General features: G+C 36.2%; 1 protein-coding gene across 1 annotated transcript in view; it reads left to right on the forward strand.

Annotated features, from left to right (window-relative positions):
- The window catches only part of LOC107045262 (titin), a 69,889-nt gene that overhangs the window by 21,540 nt on the left and 24,788 nt on the right, over positions 1-23,561 (forward strand). Inside the window, 11 exon segments of the mRNA XM_029126613.1 lie at positions 6,575-7,819; positions 8,111-8,211; positions 8,954-9,051; positions 9,120-9,340; positions 9,577-9,651; positions 9,830-10,123; positions 10,226-10,388; positions 10,460-11,420; positions 11,521-11,587; positions 11,680-11,733; positions 12,666-23,534. Coding sequence (XP_028982446.1) covers positions 6,575-7,819; positions 8,111-8,211; positions 8,954-9,051; positions 9,120-9,340; positions 9,577-9,651; positions 9,830-10,123; positions 10,226-10,388; positions 10,460-11,420; positions 11,521-11,587; positions 11,680-11,733; positions 12,666-23,534 — 14,148 coding nt within the window.

The raw sequence follows: 23,561 nt of genomic DNA on the forward strand, positions 1-23,561 counted from the left end.
ATTTACCTGCACCAAAAATACTTACAACAAATTTATCAACTATTGGAATTCAAAAACTTGAACCTATAACACAAGAAAAAATCACTGAACTGGATGAACCCCGTTATCCACTTGACGTTTCACTTCCACCAGGTGATGAGTCTTTGCCATGGCGGATGGGTAAAGTAAAATATCGTTCGAAGGCAAGCAATGAATATCCTTGGCGGAACAATAAATCCCGGCCCACGAATAAGATTCTCAAAAGTTTTGATAATGTCAACACTAATGAAAGAATTGCAGTGAAGCCCTGGGTTGAAGAAGGAATTACATTAAAAAAAGTTCCCAAGTCGATTGTGAAATTGACAGTCAACACTGAAGATGACGATTTTGGTGATGAGAACTCTCAATCGGAAACACCCAAATTTACGAAAAAAGAACTCTATAAAAAAATTAAACCATGGACAGAAGAGCAAGTAGAGTTGAAAAAAATTCCATCTACAATTAAAAAATTATCTAAAGAGTCTGTTGAAACGGTCAAACTTGAACCATTTACACAAATAATTGAAGAAACGAAGAAGGACGTTAAAATGGTAGAATTACAGAAGATTTCTGAAGATTCTGTCGGAGAACATAGTTTAACTTCAGAATTTTATGAGGAAGATGATTCTTCTCTATTGGAGATTTCCGATATTTCAGAAGACACTTCAATTGTTAAGAAGAAAAAAAGCCCTTTGAAGTCTAAAATTGTTTCTCAACGCTTGGATCAGTGCAAGCCATGGACAGAGGAAAGCATACAATTGAAGAAATGCACGCCTATCAAACGGGAAAACATCAAAGGAAGTATACCATCTGTAGATCTACAACCTGTTCAAATTACACTGAAATCCCCTCAACTGTTAGAACCTATTCGTACTTCGACATTCACAATTGAAGAAGATAGTTCAAAACGTGACATTTCTCATGAATCCAATGTGCGAATTTCTGCACATAAACCTGAGCTCCCCAAACCGTGGATAGAGGAAAATACTAGTCTCAACCGATCCCAACGTGTAAAAAAATCAATGGTGACTTCAGGTGATCAAGAAATAATTCCTGAAAAAAATGAGAAGTTGGCTGTACAGCCGTATCAAGACATACGGGATACTTCTATTCTTGAAACACATAAAACTAGTCACATTACTGAACACAAACCTCTCCCCGGAGAAGAATCTGCTATACCTTGGACGCGTGGTAAAAAACGCTTAAACATTGTTCATCCTCAAGGTGTGATACAGGAAGGCCACATTTTGGAAGATGTAGATCAAACATCCGAACTACCGTGGATACATACCAAAGATATAAAAAGAAAAATACTCAAGCGCAAAGAAAACGATAACCAGTCGAAAACATTGAAAGATAAAAAACCTGAGGCTGTCGATCACTATACACACACAGTAGGGAAGCAGAAGAAAACCCTACTCAGACAAATTGATTCTGAACAAATTGAAATGAATCTTGAAGAAAATAATAACAATATATCTTCAGTTCCGTTGGATCGAAAAAGTAGCACCAAAAAAGTTCACGAAGAAGTCTCTATTGATCATCTTCAAGTGATTAAAAAAAATGAGAAACAAGATGAAGTTTCTTCTATACAGACTGTTACAAAGATAATAACTTCCGAAAAAGTACCTCGAGATATGAGCCAAAAAGATGCTGAGATAATTGAAACTCAGAACTCAAACTCGTTAATTGTTGAATCAATTGAGAAGTTCCCAATATCTGCAGAACAGTTAAATAAACAACGAGCAAATCTTGAACAAGAAGATACGAAGGAAATATCTTCATTACCCTGGCCTCAAAAACCTGGTACCAAAAAAGTCCAAAAGAAAATATCTCTGGAAACTATTCAGAAAAGTGAGGACGAGGAAATCAAAAAGAAACCATCCGAAGTAGCTTGGCGTCGAGAACCTCAAAAACAATGTACTTCACTAATAACCATCCCCGAGAAAACATTCCCGGATTCAAAGAATAAAGATGTTGAAATAATCAAAAGCAAGGATTCAGACATATCAATTCCTGAATCACTTGAAAATTTTCAACCAACTGTAGCTCAGTTGGATCGAGTGCAAGTGATTTTTGACCAAGAAGATATGAACGAAACGTCTTCATCCTCCTGGCGTCGAAAACCTAACAGCAGGAAATTTCAAAAGAAAGTTTCTACTGAGACTTCCCAAAAGAGTGAAGAGAGAGTAACCAGAAAAGAAACCTCTGAAAAAACTTGGCGACACAAACCTCATACACAAAGTACTTCAATGACGATATTTCCCGAAAAAACTCTCCAGGATATAGAGAATAAGGATGCTGAGATAATTAAAACTCAGGATTCCGACTCATTGATTCTTGAACCAACAAAAGATGTACAATCATCTGCACAGCAGTTAGATGAAGGACAAGGGAAGCTTAAACCAAAAGATGAAAGTGAAATATCTTCATCTCCCTGGCGTCGAAAACCTAGCAGCAAAAAAGTTCAAAAGAAAGTTTCTGTTGATACTTCACAAGAATTTGAAGAGGAGGAAAGCAAAAAAGAAATCTCCGAAGTAGCTTGGCGTCGTAAACCTCAAACACAAAGTACTTCGATGACAATTATTCCCGAAAAAATTCTCCAGGATATAGAGAACACGGATGCTGATATAATTAAAACTCAGGATTCCGACACGTTAATTCTTGAATCAACAAAAAATGTACAATCATCTGCACAGCATTTAGATGAAGGACAAGAGCAGCTTAAACCAAGAGATGAAAGTGAAATATCTTCATCTCCCTGGCGTCGAAAACCTAGCAGCAAAAAAGTTCAAAAGAAAGTTTCTATTGATACTTCCCAAGAATTTGAAGAGGAGGAAAGCAAAAAAGAAATCTCCGAAGTAGCTTGGCGTCGTAAACCTCAAACACAAAGTACTTCGATGACAATTATTCCCGAAAAAATTCTCCAGGATATAGAGAACACGGATGCTGATATAATTAAAACTCAGGATTCCGACACGTTAATTCTTGAATCAACAAAAAATGTACAATCATCTGCACAGCATTTAGATGAAGGACAAGAGCAGCTTAAACCAAGAGATGAAAGTGAAATATCTTCATCTCCCTGGCGTCGAAAACCTAGCAGCAAAAAAGTTCAAAAGAAAGTTTCTATTGATACTTCCCAAGAATGTGAAGAGAAGGAAAGTAAACGAGAAATCTCCGAAGTAGCTTGGCGTCGTAAACCTCAAACACAAAGTACTTCGATGACAATTATTCCCGAAAAAACTCTCCAGGATATAGAGAACAAGGATGCTGAGATGATTAAAACTCAGGATTCCGACTCGTTAATTCATGAACCAACAAAAGATGTACAATCATCTGCACAGCAGTTAGATGAAGGACAAGGGAAGCTTAAACCAAAAGATAAAAGTGAAATATCTTCATCTCCCTGGCGTCGAAAATCTGGCAGCAAGAAATTTGAAAAGAAAGTTTCTGATGATACTACCCAAGAAAGTGAAGAGAAGAAACACAAAAAAGAAATCTCCGAAGTAGCTTGGCCTCATAAACCTCAAATACAAAGTACTTCAATAACAATGATTTCCGAAAACACTCTTCAGGATATAGAGAAAAATAAGGCTGATATCAGTAAAACCCAGGATTCAGACTCGTTAATTTGTGAACCAACAAAAGATTTTCAAACATCTACCTATCAGTTAGATAGAGGGCTAGAGAATCTTGAACCAAGAGATGAAAGTGAAATATCTTCATCTCCCTGGCGTCGAAAACCTAGCAGCAAAAAAGTTCAAAAGAAAGTTTCTATTGATACTTCCCAAGAATGTGAAGAGAAGGAAAGTAAACGAGAAATCTCCGAAGTAGCTTGGCGTCGTAAACCTCAAACACAAAGTACTTCGATGACAATTATTCCCGAAAAAACTCTCCAGGATATAGAGAACAAGGATGCTGAGATGATTAAAACTCAGGATTCCGACTCGTTAATTCATGAACCAACAAAAGATGTACAATCATCTGCACAGCAGTTAGATGAAGGACAAGGGAAGCTTAAACCAAAAGATAAAAGTGAAATATCTTCATCTCCCTGGCGTCGAAAACCTGGCAGCAAAAAAGTTCAAAAGAAAGTTTCTGTTGATACTTCCCAAGAATTTGAAGAGAAGGAAAGCAAAAAAGAAATCTCCGAAGTAGCTTGGCGTCGTAAACCTCAAACACAAAGTACTTCGATGACAATTATTCCCGAAAAAACTCTCCAGGATATAGAGAACACGGATGCTGATATAATTAAAACTCAGGAATCCGACTCGTTAATTCTTGAATCAACAAAAAATGTACAATCATCTGCACAGCAGTTAGATGAAGGCCAAGAGCAGCTTAAACCAAGAGATGAAAGTGAAATATCTTCATCTCCCTGGCGTCGAAAACTTAGCAGCAAAAAAGTTCAAAAGAAAATTCCTGTTGAGACTTCCCAAAGAAGCGAAGAAAAGGAAAGTAGGAATGAAATCTCACAAGTAGTTTGGCAACGTAAATCTCAAAGTACACAAAGTAGTTCAATGACAATGGTTCCCGAAATAACGCACCAGGATATGGAGGAGAAAAAGCCGGCGGTAATTGAAGTTAAGGATTCAAATTCGTTAATTATCGAAACGATTAAAGATTTTCAACAATCTGGAGAGCAATTGAATGATGAACGAGTGCAATTTACTTCGAGAAAAATGATTCCCGAAAAATTGCTCCAGAAAATAGAGAAAGACAAGACTGAGATAGTTGAAACTCAAGTTTCAGATACCTCAATTGTTGAACCAATTAAAGATATCCAAAAATCAGTAGAGCATTTAGATGAACAGCAAATCCAACTTAAAGAAAATAAGAATGAAATATCTTCATTTCCCTGGCAACGCCAACCTGGTAACAAGAAAGTTCAAAAGAAGGTTTCAAATGAGACTCTCCGTGAAAATGAAAAGACGGGAAGCCAAAAAGAAATCTCAGAAGCGGTTAAACATTACAAACCTCATGTGCAAGGTACTTCAATAATTTCCGAAAAATCACTCCAGGATATAGAGAAAAAAGAAACTGAGTTAATTAAAATTCAGCCTTCGGAATCAATACTTCCTAAACCAATTGAACACGTTGAAAAACCTGCAGATCAGGTGGATGAAAAGCCAATGGAACGTGAAGGCGACGATAAAAATGAAATCTCTCCATCCAATCAACATGAAAAACCTGTTAACAAGGAAATCCAAAAAAATGTTCATATTAAGACTTCTCAAGAGTGTAAAAAGCCAGAGGGGAAGGAAGAACCTGAAACACAGTCTGCTTCAATGACAATTATGCCGGAAAAAATGGTCCAGAATGCAGAGAAAACCGATACTGTAATCATTTCAAGTAGAGGTTCGAACCCTTCAGCTCTTAAACCAATTGAACATGCTCAAAAATCTGAAGATCATATAGAAGAAAATCAAACTAGTGTTGAATTGAAGAATTCCAAAATGAAAAAAAATGGAATAGGAAGGTCACCACGTCTTGTTCAGGAGGATAGAGAAAATATTTCAATTCAGGCACTGAAAATATCTCCGCCAGAATCCACTGGTAAACTTTCATCAGAATTGCCAAAGCAAGAGAATAAACATTTACAGATAACAGAAACCATATCCACTGAGATGCCATGTACGGAAATTGAGGAAATCGTCGAAACGAAGCTCAAAACTGACTCATTACTATCAAAGGTAAAGCCGAAAAAATCGAAAAAGGCAGTGAATTTCAGAGGAGAGGTGGAAATAGTTCCTATCGATCAACATCAGACAACTCGTGAAGTTGAGATGTCTGATGAAAAAATAAGACTGAAAAAACCGACTGGAATAAAAAAGTCTATCAAACGAACTGCAATTGATGAGATTACTATGGAAGAGAGTACGGAAGTCGTTCCTCTTGATATGGAGTCATCTGAATATATAATTTCAAAAGTCACAGACCATCAAATGACTGTCAATGATGCATCAAAGGAATCCAGAACGATAATATCAAAAATAGGTGAAGATGATTTGAATGTTATGGATGATCAGAGGGCATTTGATATTGTTCCGAAGGTTCCTGAAATTCAAGATTTTAATTCACGTGAAATTGTTCAGGATCAGGATCAAACTATAAAACTTAAAAGAAGACAAATGCCAATTATTGATAAAGATAAGAAAGTAGCCCCCAGATTTATTCAGAAGTTGCAACCAGTTATTGTTGAGTCTAAAAAAACTGCCAAGTTTCTTTGTACAGTAGTTGGTCACCCTTCTCCTGAAATTACATGGTATAAAAATGAACAAGAGCTTCACGCTTCAGAAAAATATGAAATGACAAACGCAGAAACAACTGCTACACTATTGATAACTAATCCCACGGACGAGGATGTCGGAATGTATACATGTAGAGCTTCGAATCCCGCTGGTGTTGCAACATCCACAGTAAACCTTGTTATTTTGGGTAAGTGTCAATTAATATATTAATTCTCGAATCTTACATATGGAATTCATCATTCACGTATCATTGTAATATAAATAATTATTAATTTTCTATTATTTTTTGATAATAATTGAAGAAAAAGAAGAAGAAGGACTACCTCCACAATTTACAATACCAATAAAACCAGTCATCATTGAGGAAGATGATGTAGCGACTTTTGAGTGTACTGTTATTGGCAAACCAATGCCAGAAGTCAGATGGTATTGGGGTGAAGACGAAATTAAACCAGTTGAAGGAACCGAAATTACTTTTAATCCCGAAACCGGTCAGGCGAAACTTACTCTATTAAAATCAGTATCGGAGGAAGAAAAAATTTATCGAGTTCGTGCAATCAACAAATTTGGAAAAGCAGAGTGTCGAGCGAATTTGCTCATCAGAAATATAGTTGTTACATCTCAACCTGAAGTCTTACATGCACCGAAGATTACAAAACCACTCCCAGCATGCATTGTAGATGAAGGTGAATCTTTAACATTAGTTGCAGAATTTGACGGTAAGCCGATGCCAGAAATTAAATGGTATAAAAACGGGATGGAGATAAAACCATCTCATAAACAAAGTATGATAATACATGAGAATAGAACAGAACTCTTCATTTCTGATATTGTTAAGAAAGATTCCGGCAAATATGAAGTTAGAGTTCAAAACTCTCTTGGTGAAGCAAAAAGTAGCGGATCAGTGACTGTTAAGGAATTAGAAAAATTTCCAACTGATTCCAATGATAAACCTCAAGCGCCATATTTTGAAACACCCCTTCAACTTCAAAATGTAAAAATTGATGAGGTAGTAATTATTGAAGCTACTGTTCATTCATACCCTCTGGCATCGTTTCAATGGTTCCATGGAAACAATCTCTTAGAAGGGTCTACGTCTGTGAGAATCACTACAAAAGAAAATCGTTCAATTCTTTTGATTAAAAAAATGACCCCTCAATATGCTGGTGCATATACTTGCAGAGCTGAAAATGTAGCTGGTTCTGTAACATGCACTACGAATGTCAATTTATTGGAAACTACGTGGGATGATTCATTAGAAATGACTTCACCAACTTTTGTAAAACGATTATCACCTATTCGCGTGATGGATGGTGAGGGTGTTGATTTTTCATGCATTTTGAAAGGAAAGCCAACACCTAAAGTTCAATGGTTCCACAATGAAAAACCTATTGAAGAGGCCAAGAGCATCACTATCTCACAGGATACTGAAGGCGTTTGTAGTCTCACCATTGCCGAAGTCTTCCCGGAAGATGCTGGTGAATATACTTGTCAAGCAATTAATCCACTCGGCGAGGCCTTATCAACTACAACACTTATTGTTGACGGTAAGAATCCTCTCAAGATATTCTACTTGATCACTCACCGTGCATCTCTATGTCACGCAGAAATCAATTATACATTAGTATTGAAGACATTGTTCTCAGATATTATCTACAAAATGAAGAACGCGGAGGATTTTTTAGTTAATTTATTATAATTATAGTGATGCATTCTGCCCAATTCATGAATGGAAAATGAAATGAATATGAACATACTAAAATGCAGGAATTAATGAATACCCCCCATTGGTACCCCTCATTCTACAATTAACTGAAGAATTTCTTATGTATTTTCAGCATATGAGTATGTACCGGACTCTGAAATTGCATCATCGGCAAATGTGACTTCTCTCATAGGAGGACAGAGTGGCTCCGAAGAAGATCTTTTGTTACCAAAGGTATATAAAATGGCGTGTTAAAAATGAGACCAATAATTACACGTAAAACATATCATTGGATCCTATTTCTATATCTTTCAACTATTTATCGCATTGATTTGTCAACTTGGTCTTCTATTGCTTCATATTTTAGAATGCTTATATGTACATTTGCAGATGATTATTTTCCATGATTCTATTTTTTTTTTTCATGAATTTTTTTTTAAAGTTTCTAGAGATCGTGAATCTTGTAGATATCATGAAATTTCTGATTTCTATATTCGAGGCCATTACCATAACTCATCGATACCATTCGGAAAGTTCATACGTTTTATCATTGATGAATAAATAAAATTTGATTGAATATTAATGATTTCGACGTGATCTGCTGCATGTAGATTGATTGCGGTTGGCCCTTCTGTAGAATCTGTGTATTTTTTGGAAATGAGCAAGATCTCCCTTGCTCGGTGCCATAATAGTATATTTGAGTTAAAAAGTACCAATTTTGTTTTCGATCAATGTCAAGTGTACAATTGTAATCAAATTCGTTAAAAACTATGTTTATGCTTAAATGGTTTATAATTTTTTATCATTTCGTGCAAGATTCGAGTGTGATAAATTCGGCTTATTGCACGACGAGATATGAAAATTTATTTTCAGTAATTCAAGATTTTCAAGTGGTTTTTTTTAAAAGAAGTACTTGTGTAAAATTATATTTAAAATACGTTAGAGCTTATTATACAGTTACTTTTTTGCATTCAAGGAAAGTACCTCGTTGGATATTCATGTCGATGAATCCCCTCCACAAATTATTAAAGAGCTTCCCAAAATAATATGCTCCAAAGATGGTGAATTGATCAGGTAAACTTTCGATACTATTAATTCTAATTTACTCGAAGCAATTATATGATTGATTGTATATTATACAGATTGGAAGTCAAAGTAACAGGTAAACCGAGACCCACGGGCAAGTGGTACAAAGAAGGTATTCAAATATTACCTTCAGATGAATTCGAAATTGAAGAATTTGAAGATGGTAGCTCAATTCTCACCATTAGCGAAACATATCCAGATGATACTGGTGAGATCGTGTACGAGGCACATAATGCAATGGGCGTGTGCACCACAACAACTTACTTATCAGTTGGAGGTAATATGATAGCGCTGAAATTGCAGAAAAAGGAGCAAAGTATTTATTCATTTTTTAACATTCATTGTTTTTTGCCTTATTATTGAGGTGATTTCAGATGCCGCGTTTGGAAATTTAAGTCCAATCCCGCAATCCTTCAATCCTAGAACATGACCAACATATACACTGAAAACATTCATTTCTCATTTGATTGATGCTCTCGAATATTTTCCATTAATATAAACGATTTTCTCCAGGTATTCTTGGAACTAAGGAATATAGAAAGCCAGAGTGGGTAACACAAATGGAAGAGATGCAAGAAGCTCTGCGAGGTAAAAAAAAGTATTTTCTGGCATTCACAATATAAGTTATAAATATTCGTTTATGCTGTCTGTGGTTCCGATGCAATCTACAGATGACATGATTGTCTTCGTATTGTTTGTACTGATGAACTAAACAGTGCCATTATACATTCTCAACTTGCAAGTCTATCTTTCCAATTATTTCCAGCTACACAGCAGATTCCTCGATTTGTACATGAACTTGTAGACGCTTATGCAGTAGATGGTGAAGAGGTCATTTTTGAAACATCCTATTCTGGCAATCCCTCGCCAGATGTTGTCTGGTATAAAAATGATAAACTTCTAATGAATACGGATAATGTGAAAGTGAAGTTACTTGATGATGAGAAGAAAACCACTTTGACAATTTTTCATGCAACATCAGAAGACACGGCTACTTACGTTTGTAAGGCAACCAGTGATATAGGCTTAGCTGTAACCAAAGCCAAATTACAAGTATCTGGTATATTTCTCATTCTAATGACTGTAAATTATATTGATAGCAAATTTAATAATAAAAAAAACATTAATTTATAAATTAACATGCATGTATATTTCTTTCAAGGTCCTGGGCAAAGGAAGAAAAAAGAAACAAAAATAGAACTTCCAATACAGCATGATAAGAAAAAAAAGATATCTGAAGCGAAGAAACTCAAAGACACTAGAGAAAAGATGAATGTCAGAAAAGAGAAAGTACAAAAGGAAAAAGAATTGGTGAAAGAGCAAGAGTGAGTTGATGTCTTCATTGATTGCAAAATGTTGTCCAAAATATTGTGTAATTTCAATTTTTCATTTATAGAAAAAGGTCAGCAGAAAAACAAATACCAGCGTATGAATCTGCTGATCTGATAGAGGAATCATCTCTCGAAGAATCTAAAGCAAAACATTCAATTTCAATCCATGAGCCAGTAATAACCGAAGCAACGGCCTCTCTGAAGAAAGTAGATAAGAAGTCTGAGTCAGTGGTATTGATTTTGGATGAACGGGCCAAACGAGTTGCGGAAGCACATGAAGCATTACTCATTGCTACCCCCTTAGTATCAGAGGATAATATTTTAGAATTAAAACTAGAGTCTACAACTGATCATGCTGAAATGACTACTGATATGTTTGAAACACTATCCGTCTCTCAAGTTGTTACAGAAACTAATATTAAAGAGATTGATGAATCTGTTCCAAAAATGAAATATGCGCGGAAAACCACAGTTACAATGGAACGCACACTCGAGGTGAGTGATTCGCATATTACAGAATTAACTGAAGATAAACCGAAGAAGAAGAAGAGGGATAAAAGGCGCGAGCGTATTGATGTTACGGTTGAGAAGGTCATTAATGATCAAAAAGAGAATCTTTCTCAGGCCGTGGAGGAGACAATGGATCTGGTGAATGCCAAAGAATTTGGTCCTGGTGAATTACCCCTCAGAGAGCTAGCAACTATTGGCTTTCTCATTGATAATGGGGTGTCCGTAAATGAAATCAATGAAAGTCTATATCAATCTCATTATTTTCCTGCATTACGAACTCCCGACGCCCAGAATGCATTAGTACAATTAGTAGAGAGGGAAGGACATGGACCATTAATCTCTCAAGTCCTCACCGAAGAAACTACAACTGACGAAAGTATAGTAGCTGCAACTGTTGGCTTCCGTGCTTTCATGAGAATGGTTGAATTGCAACACGCCACAGTAGAAGAAATTATCACTCATTTTGCTCCGGAAGATTTTCGAACGAGAGCATGGGAAGTTACTGAATTTAATGAGGTATTTATGATTATTTTCTATTTGCAAAAGAGCGAGTATTTTTCTATTTCCATATCAATATTGAATTGAAATGAATTAACTTTTCTTACAAATTTAAAAGGGCGAAGTTCAAGAGAATATGCAAGAAGTATCTTCTAGCGTACAAAAAAGCGAAATTCACATCATGGGTACGTTAAAAATTGTTTATCATGAATTATTACTTGAAATCATATTTGTTATAACCTAACGTTTATAAAATTTTCTCTGCTTCATAATATAGAAAAACATGAGCAGGAAAGAACTGCGGTAGAACATGTTCTTCAAGAAATTAAAGGTTCGCAAGTGTTATTTAAAATGCATGAAAGAGGGTTTTTAGTTTTATGTGAAAGATCATTTCTATCAATTTCCAATATTGGAATATTTGATAAGAATTTTGAAAAAGATCATGAATTGAGTCTATTGATTCAGTTGATAAGCAATTTAGCTCATTTTAGATTATTTGAATTTTTTTCTCAATCTTACTGTAAATATTGCTTATTTCTTTGCAGATGCTTGACGGTTTCATGAATGAAGACATTCTAAACCAGTATACGAACTTACAGCTTTTATGCCGCTATGCTTTCTGTGCCCAATAACATGATTCTATTATTAAAGAAATACATTAGAAATTCCCTTCCCACCTCATTTATGATAATTGCTGCTTTGGTTAGATCGAGAACCTTGCAAAGAATTAACAAAATGCTGTAAGTACTGGAAAATAAATGTATGTTCAATATGCTAAAAAAGTATAGATATCTGTTCAACGAACAGACATGTAAAGATGAAAATTACAACATCTTATATGACGAACGATTAGAATGATCAAAGTGTGTTATGCATTTAAATTTTCATCCAACTACTCCTTTAAATTTCTCCAGAAATAATATAAAAAATTACAAACTATTATGCCAAGATCATACACATTCCTTTTTCTTCATTGGTTTGACTTCTGTTACTTGTCTATTTATACTGCATTGATGCACATATTACAACACATGATAGGTATTTTACACACTCATAAATTTCATTCGAGCGTCTGCACTAAGTAAAATTTTTTGTCGCATGAGCTGCACGGCCGCACACGTAGCTGAAATATCGTCAATTGAACGGTGTAATAATCATATGTATCGGTCGATTTATGTATTAACTAAAAGAGGCGAGTGATATGATTTTTTCTGCAACAATTTTATAAATTACACGCACATTACCATCACATAATTTTCACAGAATACGAGGACATTCAGCAAGTACACGAAACACAGCACAAAGATACAAAATCAGAAGAATTCAAGCCTCAAATTTTACGAAATCTAGCTGAGGGTAGAAATAAAATGAACGAGGGAAGAATCAAAGAGCAGATTCAACTTGAGCAAGATGACAGGGAGCTGTCCATCAAAAGAAGAGTAACAGAAGAAAGAGATATTGATAAATTTGAAAGAGAAACTGACATAAATGATGAAGAGATCATTACTACTCGCAAAGTTGTCAGAAGACATGAAACAAATAAAGAGAAAGAAAAAGAAGAACACGAAGAAGGAATATATAGCAAAAGAGAAATAATTGATAGAAACTTGATGAGGCAAGGAGAGATAGAAGATGTTACTATAGAAAGAATTACTCTTAAACCCAATAGTTCGCAGCAAAGAATTGACGAAAACTATTTCGAAGAAGTAAACACTTTGGAAGTTGCTCCAGAAAAGGTTGTTTACTCACTCCCTGAAAATATTCCCCACGAATATCAATCAGTACTGTCTTTTTCTAATGCAGTTCATCAGGCTGCCGATAAACCACAGTTAGATAGAGCCATTATAAAAGTAGATGCAATCCAAGTAATTACTACCCAATCCGTTCCACTTGAAGATGGTATAGAGACCATCGATAAAGTACAAGTTGACAAAAAATATGCAATGCTTTCGATACCTTCCGTACAGCCATATTCAACTACTGAAACTACAATTCAAAGCTCAACCGAGGAGTTGACCAAACGAATTCCATCCATGTGCTGTAATATTACAGCTAATATTATATCTAAAGAGGGAATTCAAGTAACGGAAACACTTTCAAGTGATGATAAACTCATAAAGCTAAATATAAAACCTGAACCAACAATACAAACAGCAAACTTGAATCTCTCCCTCAAAGAGGCAACAACAGTTACTGAAATGACAACCAATGAAATTGAAGTTGCTGCACAGAATTTTTTCCAACCAGCTGCAGTGAATGTTGAAGATTCAATACTATCTCATATTGGTTTATCAGTTTACGAGGTTAATGAAGGCTTACTGGAAGACAAATTCGACTCATCTCAAATTCTTGTTGCGCAGTCTAGAGTTCTCATTGATACAGTTGGACACCTGCAAGTTGAAGAAGTACAACCGGAAGATAGACCAGAAAAATACTACCCAGAACTGATTGTTCCAACGGAAATGGGAACTTCGAGTTTTATCCCTCAAAAACAATTCACTATTGGCGAAGTATTTGCATCCGAAAAAGAAAGAGATTATGTTCCGACAGCAGTACCAATTCATCAAAAAGCGAAAGTGAATGTTTCTGAAGGTGGTGAAGTTTCAACAATAAGTGAACAAATCTTGCGAGAAACAGTTGATTCGATCCTATCAAATGAAGAAGTACATTCTTGCCAAGTAGATAAATCCATTGATGTATTAGAAAGCTTAACCATTTCTACTGTGGAAAGTCATAATCAAGAGGGGGAACTGGAATTACAAAAAAATAAACAGATTGTAGCTGACGTGAATGTTATAGAGTCAAATTCAATTTTAACAATTGAGACAGTCCCATCGGATAAGGAAATCGAATATAAAATGGATGCCATACCTCTTGAAAAAATAGCCAATAGTACCATGTCACTGCTGGAAATCGGGAGTATATCAGATACCATAATTCAAGAAGCTGAAGGTACTTATAGCGAGAAAGTGACACCAACACTTGCAGTTGCCGAAACCTCCGTTGATACTGAAACGCATTTGAACATTTCTGAGATTCATTCAGGTGATTTACCTTCAGATTTCTCTGATACACTTAGATACATTACTGAAACAGGGACGGCCTCAGTGACAACTTCAGAAACTGCAATAATTCAAGAAATTTTAACCAATGAGAGGGAAAATCAACTGCCTAAATTAGAAAAATGTGAAGAGAAAATTAGTGAAACCATTTATGGTCCCCTGAAAAGTGTAGCAATTTCTCAGACAACAATAGTGGATACTGAAGCACAACTTGAGATATATGATATGCCTGAGACTCACAAAGGAGAAATAGTTCCAACACACCATAGTATATCTTTTCAAGTACAAGAAATAAAGCCTGAACTTGATCTGGAAATTCTGAAAGAGCAATTACCAGCGGAAAGAAAAGCTAATGTTGGACAAGACCATTTGAGAGGAATAAGTATAGGTATCATCGTATCAGCTGAGGATATTAAACCGGTGATTGAAGGCATCATGCCTGAAAGTAAAATTGCCAACTTTTCCGTGAGCGAAATTGGAAGTGTGAGAACAGCAGAAGTCATTGTAAATGAAACTGAAAAAGAGTACGAAGAAGTTAAGACCGATTCCCTTATAGCCACAGCCGCTTTCGAAACACAAGCTGCTATTGAGCAATGCACAGTGAGAGCTGAGTCCCCTACCGAGGATTTTAAGAAAGATTCTGCGACATTTGGAACTGCTCAACCAACTATGGTTCCTCTTGAAAGTGTAACAATGATGTTACAAAATCTTGCAGAAAAAGAGAATAGTTACCATGAAGATCATAGGCCGGATGAAAAAGTTGCTGTTATTGAAATGACTGATGTGAAGTCGAATGCTGTAATTTCCGAAGTTATTCCCCAGGAATTGGAGAATACGTATTTCACGGAAAATGAAACCTGCAATTATGGGGCTGTAAATTTGATTGATGGTCATAAAATTGCGACACAATCGATAGCTTTGATTGAACAAAGTGCAGGACAATTGCTCAAGGATAGTCCCAGAACTCGAAAAGCATTTAGTAAACAAGATATTTTCGATGAGTTAATCGTTGTTGAAACTAATTTGGGAGAGAGTGAAAAATCCCGATTAGACGATTCAAAACCAAGTGAGCATAAAGCAGAGATTAACTTATCTACATCAGCAAATATAATGATCACTGAAATTACCACTATTGATAGAGTTGAAAAATTACTGACTGAGGAACAATTTCCTGAAAAAAATATAAGTATTCAACTCACACCGAGTCATGAGATATTCGAAGTTTCAGAAACAGTCGTTGCAAATAATGTTGATGCATTTTCTCACGTACAATTTGAAATGGAAAAGGCAACACCTAAATGCAATGAATTGACGACTGTGCAACAAACAGAATTCATGGTCACTGAGAAAGAATCCATGCTTCTCGAAACAATCAAACCAAGCCACAATAATATTGATATTACTTTTATAGAGGAGACAGGGTTAGAAATAACACTGACTAATTCGCAGGATAGAGAAGAGGAGCTCGAGAAGGAGAAAATTCCAAAAAGTAGAAAAGCTTCAGTGCAGTTTGAAATTCAGAATGTTGCTTCAAAATATGAAATTCTCGGTGATACAAACCTTGGTACATGTGTTCCGGAAAAAATACAAAATGCAAAGCCTGAAATAAGCTTACCATCATTACCAATTGCCGTAGCTGAAGAAGTCTATACAGCAGATGCTGAAAGTATATTGCTTAAAATGGAAACATTTGACCGAAAAGCGGAACTAACTACCGATATTGGAGAGATGATAACAGTGTCGTTAGTTGAAATTGGGGAGAAGGAGAGTCCAATGAAAGATGATGAAAAACGTACATCAAAATCTGCAAACCTAGATATTTCTTCTCATCCAGTAGCCGAAGCTACGGAAATTATGCCCCATGATGATGTTTTTCAAATGAAATTGGAAGATAGTCAACTTGTTAAGGCAGTCCAAAATCAAATTCCGTTCAAGAGCGTTATCATTACCGAAGCCTATCCAAAGGATTCTGAAAGTTCTATGGATTATTTCTGTAGGCCGGACGATAAAATTGTAGACATTGTTTATGAAGAGGCACAAATGGGTATTCATATTATGCAACCTATAATTTCTGAAAAGGAAAAGGATTATAATCAACGAGAAATTTCACCTATGGTACAGGCCACGACCAATATAGATACCCACAGAACTGCTGAACTCGTTGAGGTCATTACTTCATCAATAACTGATGAATTGGAAAGTAGCGCTCCAATTTTAGCAATTGCAAAACAAGGCCATTCGCCATTAGAAGGTATCATTCAAATTGAAACTGTTGCATCAATTCGCGAACAAGAGTTTGCGAAATCACCTGATATGACAACTGAAAAAGCAGAAATTATTATAAAGGATGGTGGCAATGTTACTAGTAATGTAGAAATTTTAACTGTGGATAAGGAGGATATATTGCCAATTCCAATCAGACCTGCTGAAAAGAACGCTCTCTTAGAAGTAACAACAGATCGCTGCATTTCAGAAACAATGGAATTTACTCTTGATTCTTCGATAGGTTTATTACATGAAACTCCACCGGCACTGGCTGTCGTCAGTCCATCACAGATTCCCATAGAAACTGTGATTAATTGTATAACGCAACCAGCAGAGAGAGAAAGCGTATATATACCAACTGTGCAGCCAAATCATATTGTTGCTGATATATCACTTCGTGAAGATCAAAGTGTCAATGTTATCATGGTAATCGCGGAAGATAAAGAAAATGATTATCGAATGCTAGAATTGCCTGTAACGAAAATGGCTCATGAAGGTTTATCCGGAAGTTTAATAGTTCCTGAGACTAACCTACATATTATTGAAAATAGCGCTGAAAATTTCACTGATCAAAGTCCAGAATTTTCTACAGCAAATTTCTATCCTGAATCCCATAATCATTTAACAAACTCTCAGCCAGTCATTGGAGAAGTAGAAGATAGCTTAATACTTGAAGTGAAACCAAGGGTTCATAGTGCAAAAGTCGATGTTGAATCCGAGAAAAATCCTATCACAGTCGCTGAAATGATAATTAACGATAAGGAAAATAAATACAAATCAGATGCTTTGGTCAGTACGAAAATTGCATCAGTTGAACTTGATTCAAAACTTGAAGTAGCTGAGACCAAAACCATAGCGGTGCAAGACGCACTCGCCGAAGTAGATGGTACGGAGGTGAACAGTCAGAAAGCAATTTTGACCCACGGAACTCACAAGAGTCTTGTAATATCAGAAGAAATTTCGGTTGACAAAGAAGTGTCATTCAGTAGAACCGGAGTCAATTTGAAAGATGCTGAGCTCACCTTTGAACAGGGACGCTGTGGATTAACAGTCACTCAAGTAATTATTGACGATAAAGAAATACCATTCAACGTTTCACCCAATGGTAAAACAGAACTAGAATTTTCATATCCAAAAACCGAGCATAAAGTCGCACTTCAATCAGAAATAATCGCCAATATAGCCGCCAGTAGTTTGGTGATAGATAAACCCATTTCAGCGCAAGCAGTGCTCGAACAGAAACCATTTGAAACAATTCAACTTACTGAAAACGTTGTTGGCGAATGCGAGAGGGATACAATTCAAAGGAAACCTATGCTAGAAATCGCTGGAATTGGAATAAATGAGTATAATTCCCTCATCACTGAAACATCTGTAATTCAAGATCTTGAAAAAGAACTACCCATAGGTGAAAAAACAAAGAAACAAGCTGCTGAAACGATTTCAGAAAGTCAACAAGTTATTCAACAAAGTCAAATAATTCCTAGAGAAGCGATCGGGGGATTCGTACCAAAAACAATAGCTGAAGCTGAAGCTATGAAAATACAAAATACATTCCGATCTCTTCAGATTACTGAAACATTGCCTCAAGAAATTGGTTCACATTTCGAAGAAGTTTCTACATCGTTTATCGGACATGCTCTTACATCTTTAACAAACGATGAGAGTATAATAGTTGATGAAGTCATCTTACACGATAAAGAAGATACCATGAAGATACCGGAATACATGGCAGAAGTTGCTAAGATCAATTTAACACAATCCAATCAAGGGATAGCATTGAAAAATGAAATAATAACTGATCAAAGTGCAGGATTATTACAATCATTTGATAGCGATCAAAAGACAGCGAATTCGCAACAAGATACTCTGCAGTCAGTCATCATTGCAGAGTTCCCATTGATTGAAAGGGAACAAGTCCTTGATAGATATTCAAAACCCATTTCTAATAATATTGTTCCATCAGTAGAAATGGATCACGAAATATCAATTTCTGAGACGATTACAAACGAATTTGAGATATCTTTCAAAGAACAGCCATTAATTGTGCCAAGAGAAGCGGCAACAATGATTGTTACAGAGCATGGAAGTATATTGACAACAGTGATTGATTCTCGTAGTAATATGGAAAGTAAAGCAGTTATTGATGATATATTACCTCAGACAGCTGTTCCGAGTCAAAGTACATTCGAATGCCTAACAGTTGTAGAAAATACAATTGAGGAGACCGAAAGATCGTTAATAGACGATTCGAAGCGCTCTTATCAACTGGCTGAGTTCAATATTCAAGAAAGTAAGCCAATTCAAATATGCCAAATAACTACTGGTTATAAAGAGGATAAATTCAGCCAAGTTGTCATGCCTCCACATTCAAGGGCCACTTCAGAATTCAATATTCTTGAGGGCTTACAAGAGTGTCAAACTGAAGTAATTCAAGGTATTGAAAAAATGGAGGATGAAAAAACAAATATGTCTCAGGCTGTCATCACTCAGCCAACTGTGGAGTCATTGATTAAGATTGAAACAACAATTGGAGAGCATGAGGGTATGCTTGATAATCAATGTAAACGTGAGATGCATAAAGGGATTCCGCAAGTAAATAGCTTAAATCCAATTTCCATTCTAGAAATATCAACTAATGAGATAGAAAATACTCTGGCGATGGAACGAATACCACACTTTCAGCAGGCACTCCAGAATATTTCTGGTAGTGACGTTGTTTTAACCACAGAAGTACAAACAGTTAGAGAAGTTGAAGGACTTGCCGAATCTCTAAACTATGAGCTAGTGAAAAGTAAATTTAACATTGATAATTTAGCATCACTGGTAGTTACTGAAACCTTACCTCATGAAACTGAAAATCCTTTGCGAATTTCATCAATATCAGAGAAAGAGAGAGCTGTTGTCAATTTGGATGGAAGACAAATAGTAGAGACTTCGGAAGTTGGTTCTGTATTACTGGCTGAAGACATTCTAAAGATAGATGTACCTCACATACAGAAGGGTATACCTGAAATAAACGCTTTAATACCATTGGAAGTCCTTCAAGTATTGTCCAATGAAGTTGAAAAAAATCTAGTGTCAGCTGGTAAATCTCAAGAGAGTAATGCCCTGATGAGTTTCTCCAGTTACCAAATAGCTGAAACATCTCAAGTAGAAACTCTACTCAGTACTCAAGAATTTATAAAATCAGTACTGCCAGATGAAAAAGAAGGAAATCAAACTATCTTAGAATTTCAACCTATGAGTATCTCACAAACTATTTCGGGGGAGTCAGAGGGTCTCCTTCAAGACGAGAAAAAAACTACTGGAAAATATGCGGCGACGCAAATTACTGGTTATGACATTGCAGAACAGTCACAAACTTTGACGCTAGGTACTGTAGAAAATATTGATGAAATGAAAATACTAGATCAGAGAGGGAATCTTCATCTAGAGGAATTGTCATCGATAACAGTTTCACAAATTGTCTCCAATGAAAATGAAATACAAGGATCAAATTTGGAGATCCCAGAAAAGAAGAGTGCCGAAGCGCAATTCGTAGGCTATAGAGTACCCAAAGTAATGGAAATCACAGCCTTGCTCAATTCTGAGGAAATCCGCGACGAACATACTCTAAAGAAGCAAATAGCACAGTACACTCATAACGATATAATCCCCATTATTGTATCTCAAACAATATCTGCCGAAACGGAAGAGTCACTACCTCACCAAATTGCCCAGAGCACCAAGAATGCGCAGATATCAGTTGATGGTCACAAGCTAGTTGAAATTGAACAGAGCCTGACATTAACAAATCTTGGAGAAATGAACGAACTCAAATTGAATGAACAGAAGAGTGAATTTGGTCTTGAAAAATTGTCATCAGTCCAAGTTTCACAAGTCGTATTGGATGAAACCGGTCAGGAGCTAATGGAAAATGAAGCAAATATGAAAAGAGCTGTCTCGAAATTTTCAGGGCACGAAGTGCCAGAAATCTCACAGATTACTCCATTATATACTGCACGAGAACTCACTAAAGATGTTATTCCAGATGTAAAGAAGGTTGAATCCAATATAAGTGAAATGCTTTCCGTGGAAGTGTCACAAGCATTTCCAAGTGAAACTGAAGAAATTCTCTCAGACAATGAAAAACCCGAGAAAAAAATGGCTCATTTCGATATATATTCACATAAGATACCTGAAACCTCTGAAATTTTGACACTAAATAGTATTGCCAACTTTTCTGATGAAATCGTTAAAAGAGAAAACAGTACTCCAAGTTATGAAGAATTTGATTCAGTAATCACTTCACAAATTGCTGTCAATGATAAGGAGAGTAACCTGATAATGACTGGTGTACCAAGTTTGCAAACAGCCGAAGCACAGGTAATCGGTGGTGAAATAGCTGAAACATCTCATACGACAATATTAACGACCACTAATGATCTGTCCATCAATCAACTACCTCAGAAAAAAGTCTGTCAACCCAGTTTTGAACAACAGATATTCTTGGTCACATCGGAGATAGAATCGAGTGAAACCGAGGGAATTTTACAAAGTCCACGAAAACCTGATTTTACAACGGCAAAATCTAATGTCACGGTTCATGATATTGCAGAAACAATGCAGATGACTGCATTAAATACATTCCAACATTTTGGAGAAAGTAAACTGGATGAAAAAAAAGGGAAATCTATTATTGAGGAGAAGACGTCACTGAGTATTGCTGAAGTTATATCGAATGAAGTTGAGGGTATCATTGGTGATACTAAGAAACTAGAAAAACAACAAGGAGAATTTCACTTGATGGGCCATAATGTGGCTGAATTCAATGAAGTTCTGACATTGGAGGACAGTAATGAGTTCGAATCCTCAGTAACACCAGAACGGCGGAAAATCATGACTGAAGTAGGGGAATTGATTCCATTAATAGTATCACAAATTGTTCACCAGGAAGAGGAAGAAGATTTGCCAAGTGATATAAAGCCAAATCACGGATTGGCCGAAACAGGAATGATTACTCACGATACAGTTCAGACTTCACAAATCATGACATTGGCGACTTCTGAAGATTTTTCAGATGAAAAAGTCGATAGGAAAAAGGGACGTAGTACTTTGTGTGAAGTACTGCCATTGATTACATCCGAAGTGCATTCCACTGAAACAGAAACAGATTTAAATGATTCGGAACAATTAACAGAGGAAACTGCACATATAGCAATTTCAACACGTGATGTGGTGACAACCGAGGAAATTCGGGAAATAAATACCGCGGCCGGGCTTGATTTTGCAAAACTTCCTAAAGAAGTTCATGGAAATGTTGAGATGAATGTACATTCATATATTCTTGTTTCTGAGCAACTAGCGAATGATACCGAGGGTACATTTATTATACCAGAAGTTGGAAAAGAAGAAATCGCTCAACAACAATTCGATAGCAGAGAGGCCGCTACCGTGGCTGAAACAATCCTTTTCAACAATACGCAAGAATTGCCGGTGAATAAGAAATTAGACAGCCAAACAGGATATTCGAATGTTAACCTATGTTCGTCCATCGCAGTATCACAAAATATAGTCAATGAACTGGAAGAAGAAATTATTACTGCTGAGATTCCATTGAAAAGTGTAGCAAATCTGAGTTTTACTCAACAAGAAGCTGCTGAGGTCTCAATGATTGGAACAGTATCAAATGCTGAAAATTTAAATCAGCAAAGTGTTCCAGTAATGATAACATCAAAACAAACCTTGGATGAATTTTCTCCATTGACAGTTTCATACATTGCCACTAATGAATTTGAAGAAGTTCTTCTGCTAAAAAAGAAACCAGAGGAGAAATCGGTTGATGTGAATATTTCAGGAAGGAAAATAGCGGAAAAAAATGAGCCATTTATACTAATGCAGGCAGAGAATTTGGGAAGAATACCTCAGGATCAATCGAAGAACACTGAACCAAAGCTGGACACATTGGATATTGCCAATACTTTTGAGATTATATCCAATGAAATGGAGATAGATCTACCGAATAGTACATTGTCATCAGAGGGGTTCGCTATCCAAAAGATGGATAGTATTGAAGTAGCACAAAAAACGGAAATATTCCCGGTAACTCATACAGGCAAAATGATTGAAGAAATACAGCCCAAAAAAGAACAAGGGACACAAAGTATTTCAGAATTCATGGCATTAGCAGTGTCGGAAGTGTTGGAAGAAGAGAAAGAAAGCGTGCTCGCTTCTACTGAAACACCCATCCAGCAAATTGTCAATAAATCTCTATCAGGCAAACCGGTTACGGAAAATACTGAAGTTATAACATCTGTTGCTGCAACAAGCTTGAATATTGAATATGAAGCAGATGAAAAGGTGTCATCAATGTATATTCCATTTACGTCTCGGGAGGACACTCTTCAACAAGTACAGGAAACTGGAAGCGCTTTGAAAATTCCCGAAAATGCACCGTTTTCGCAAGCGGAACTCACAATTCAGAGTTTAATAGGCATTGAGACAACGCAAGCCATTTTGGCTGAGGAACAAACAGAGGAATTTATTGAAAGTCGAAATAGTGGAGTCATTGCTCAATTGAACATCATGGAACAAAGAAGAGCAATAAAATCAGAAATACAGCCCGAGATGATAGCAGTTGAGTTCGACAAAGAGAATCAATTTTCAGAAACGATTCAGGGGGTGCATGAGATGAAGCAAAGTATTGTTGTCACAGAATTGCCGGTAATGGAAGAATCCAATGCAACTCAAACAGAAGCTCTCAATTCATTAGCAGAACTGGCGAAAGTAACATGTGAATTCAAGGATTTACACAACATTGACGGTGAGTATCAATTGTTATGTGAACGGG

The sequence above is a fragment of the Diachasma alloeum genome, unplaced genomic scaffold (genome assembly GCF_001412515.2).
Source record: "Diachasma alloeum isolate Michigan unplaced genomic scaffold, Dall2.0 Dall_scaffold_00906, whole genome shotgun sequence".
NCBI lineage: Eukaryota > Metazoa > Arthropoda > Insecta > Hymenoptera > Braconidae > Diachasma > Diachasma alloeum.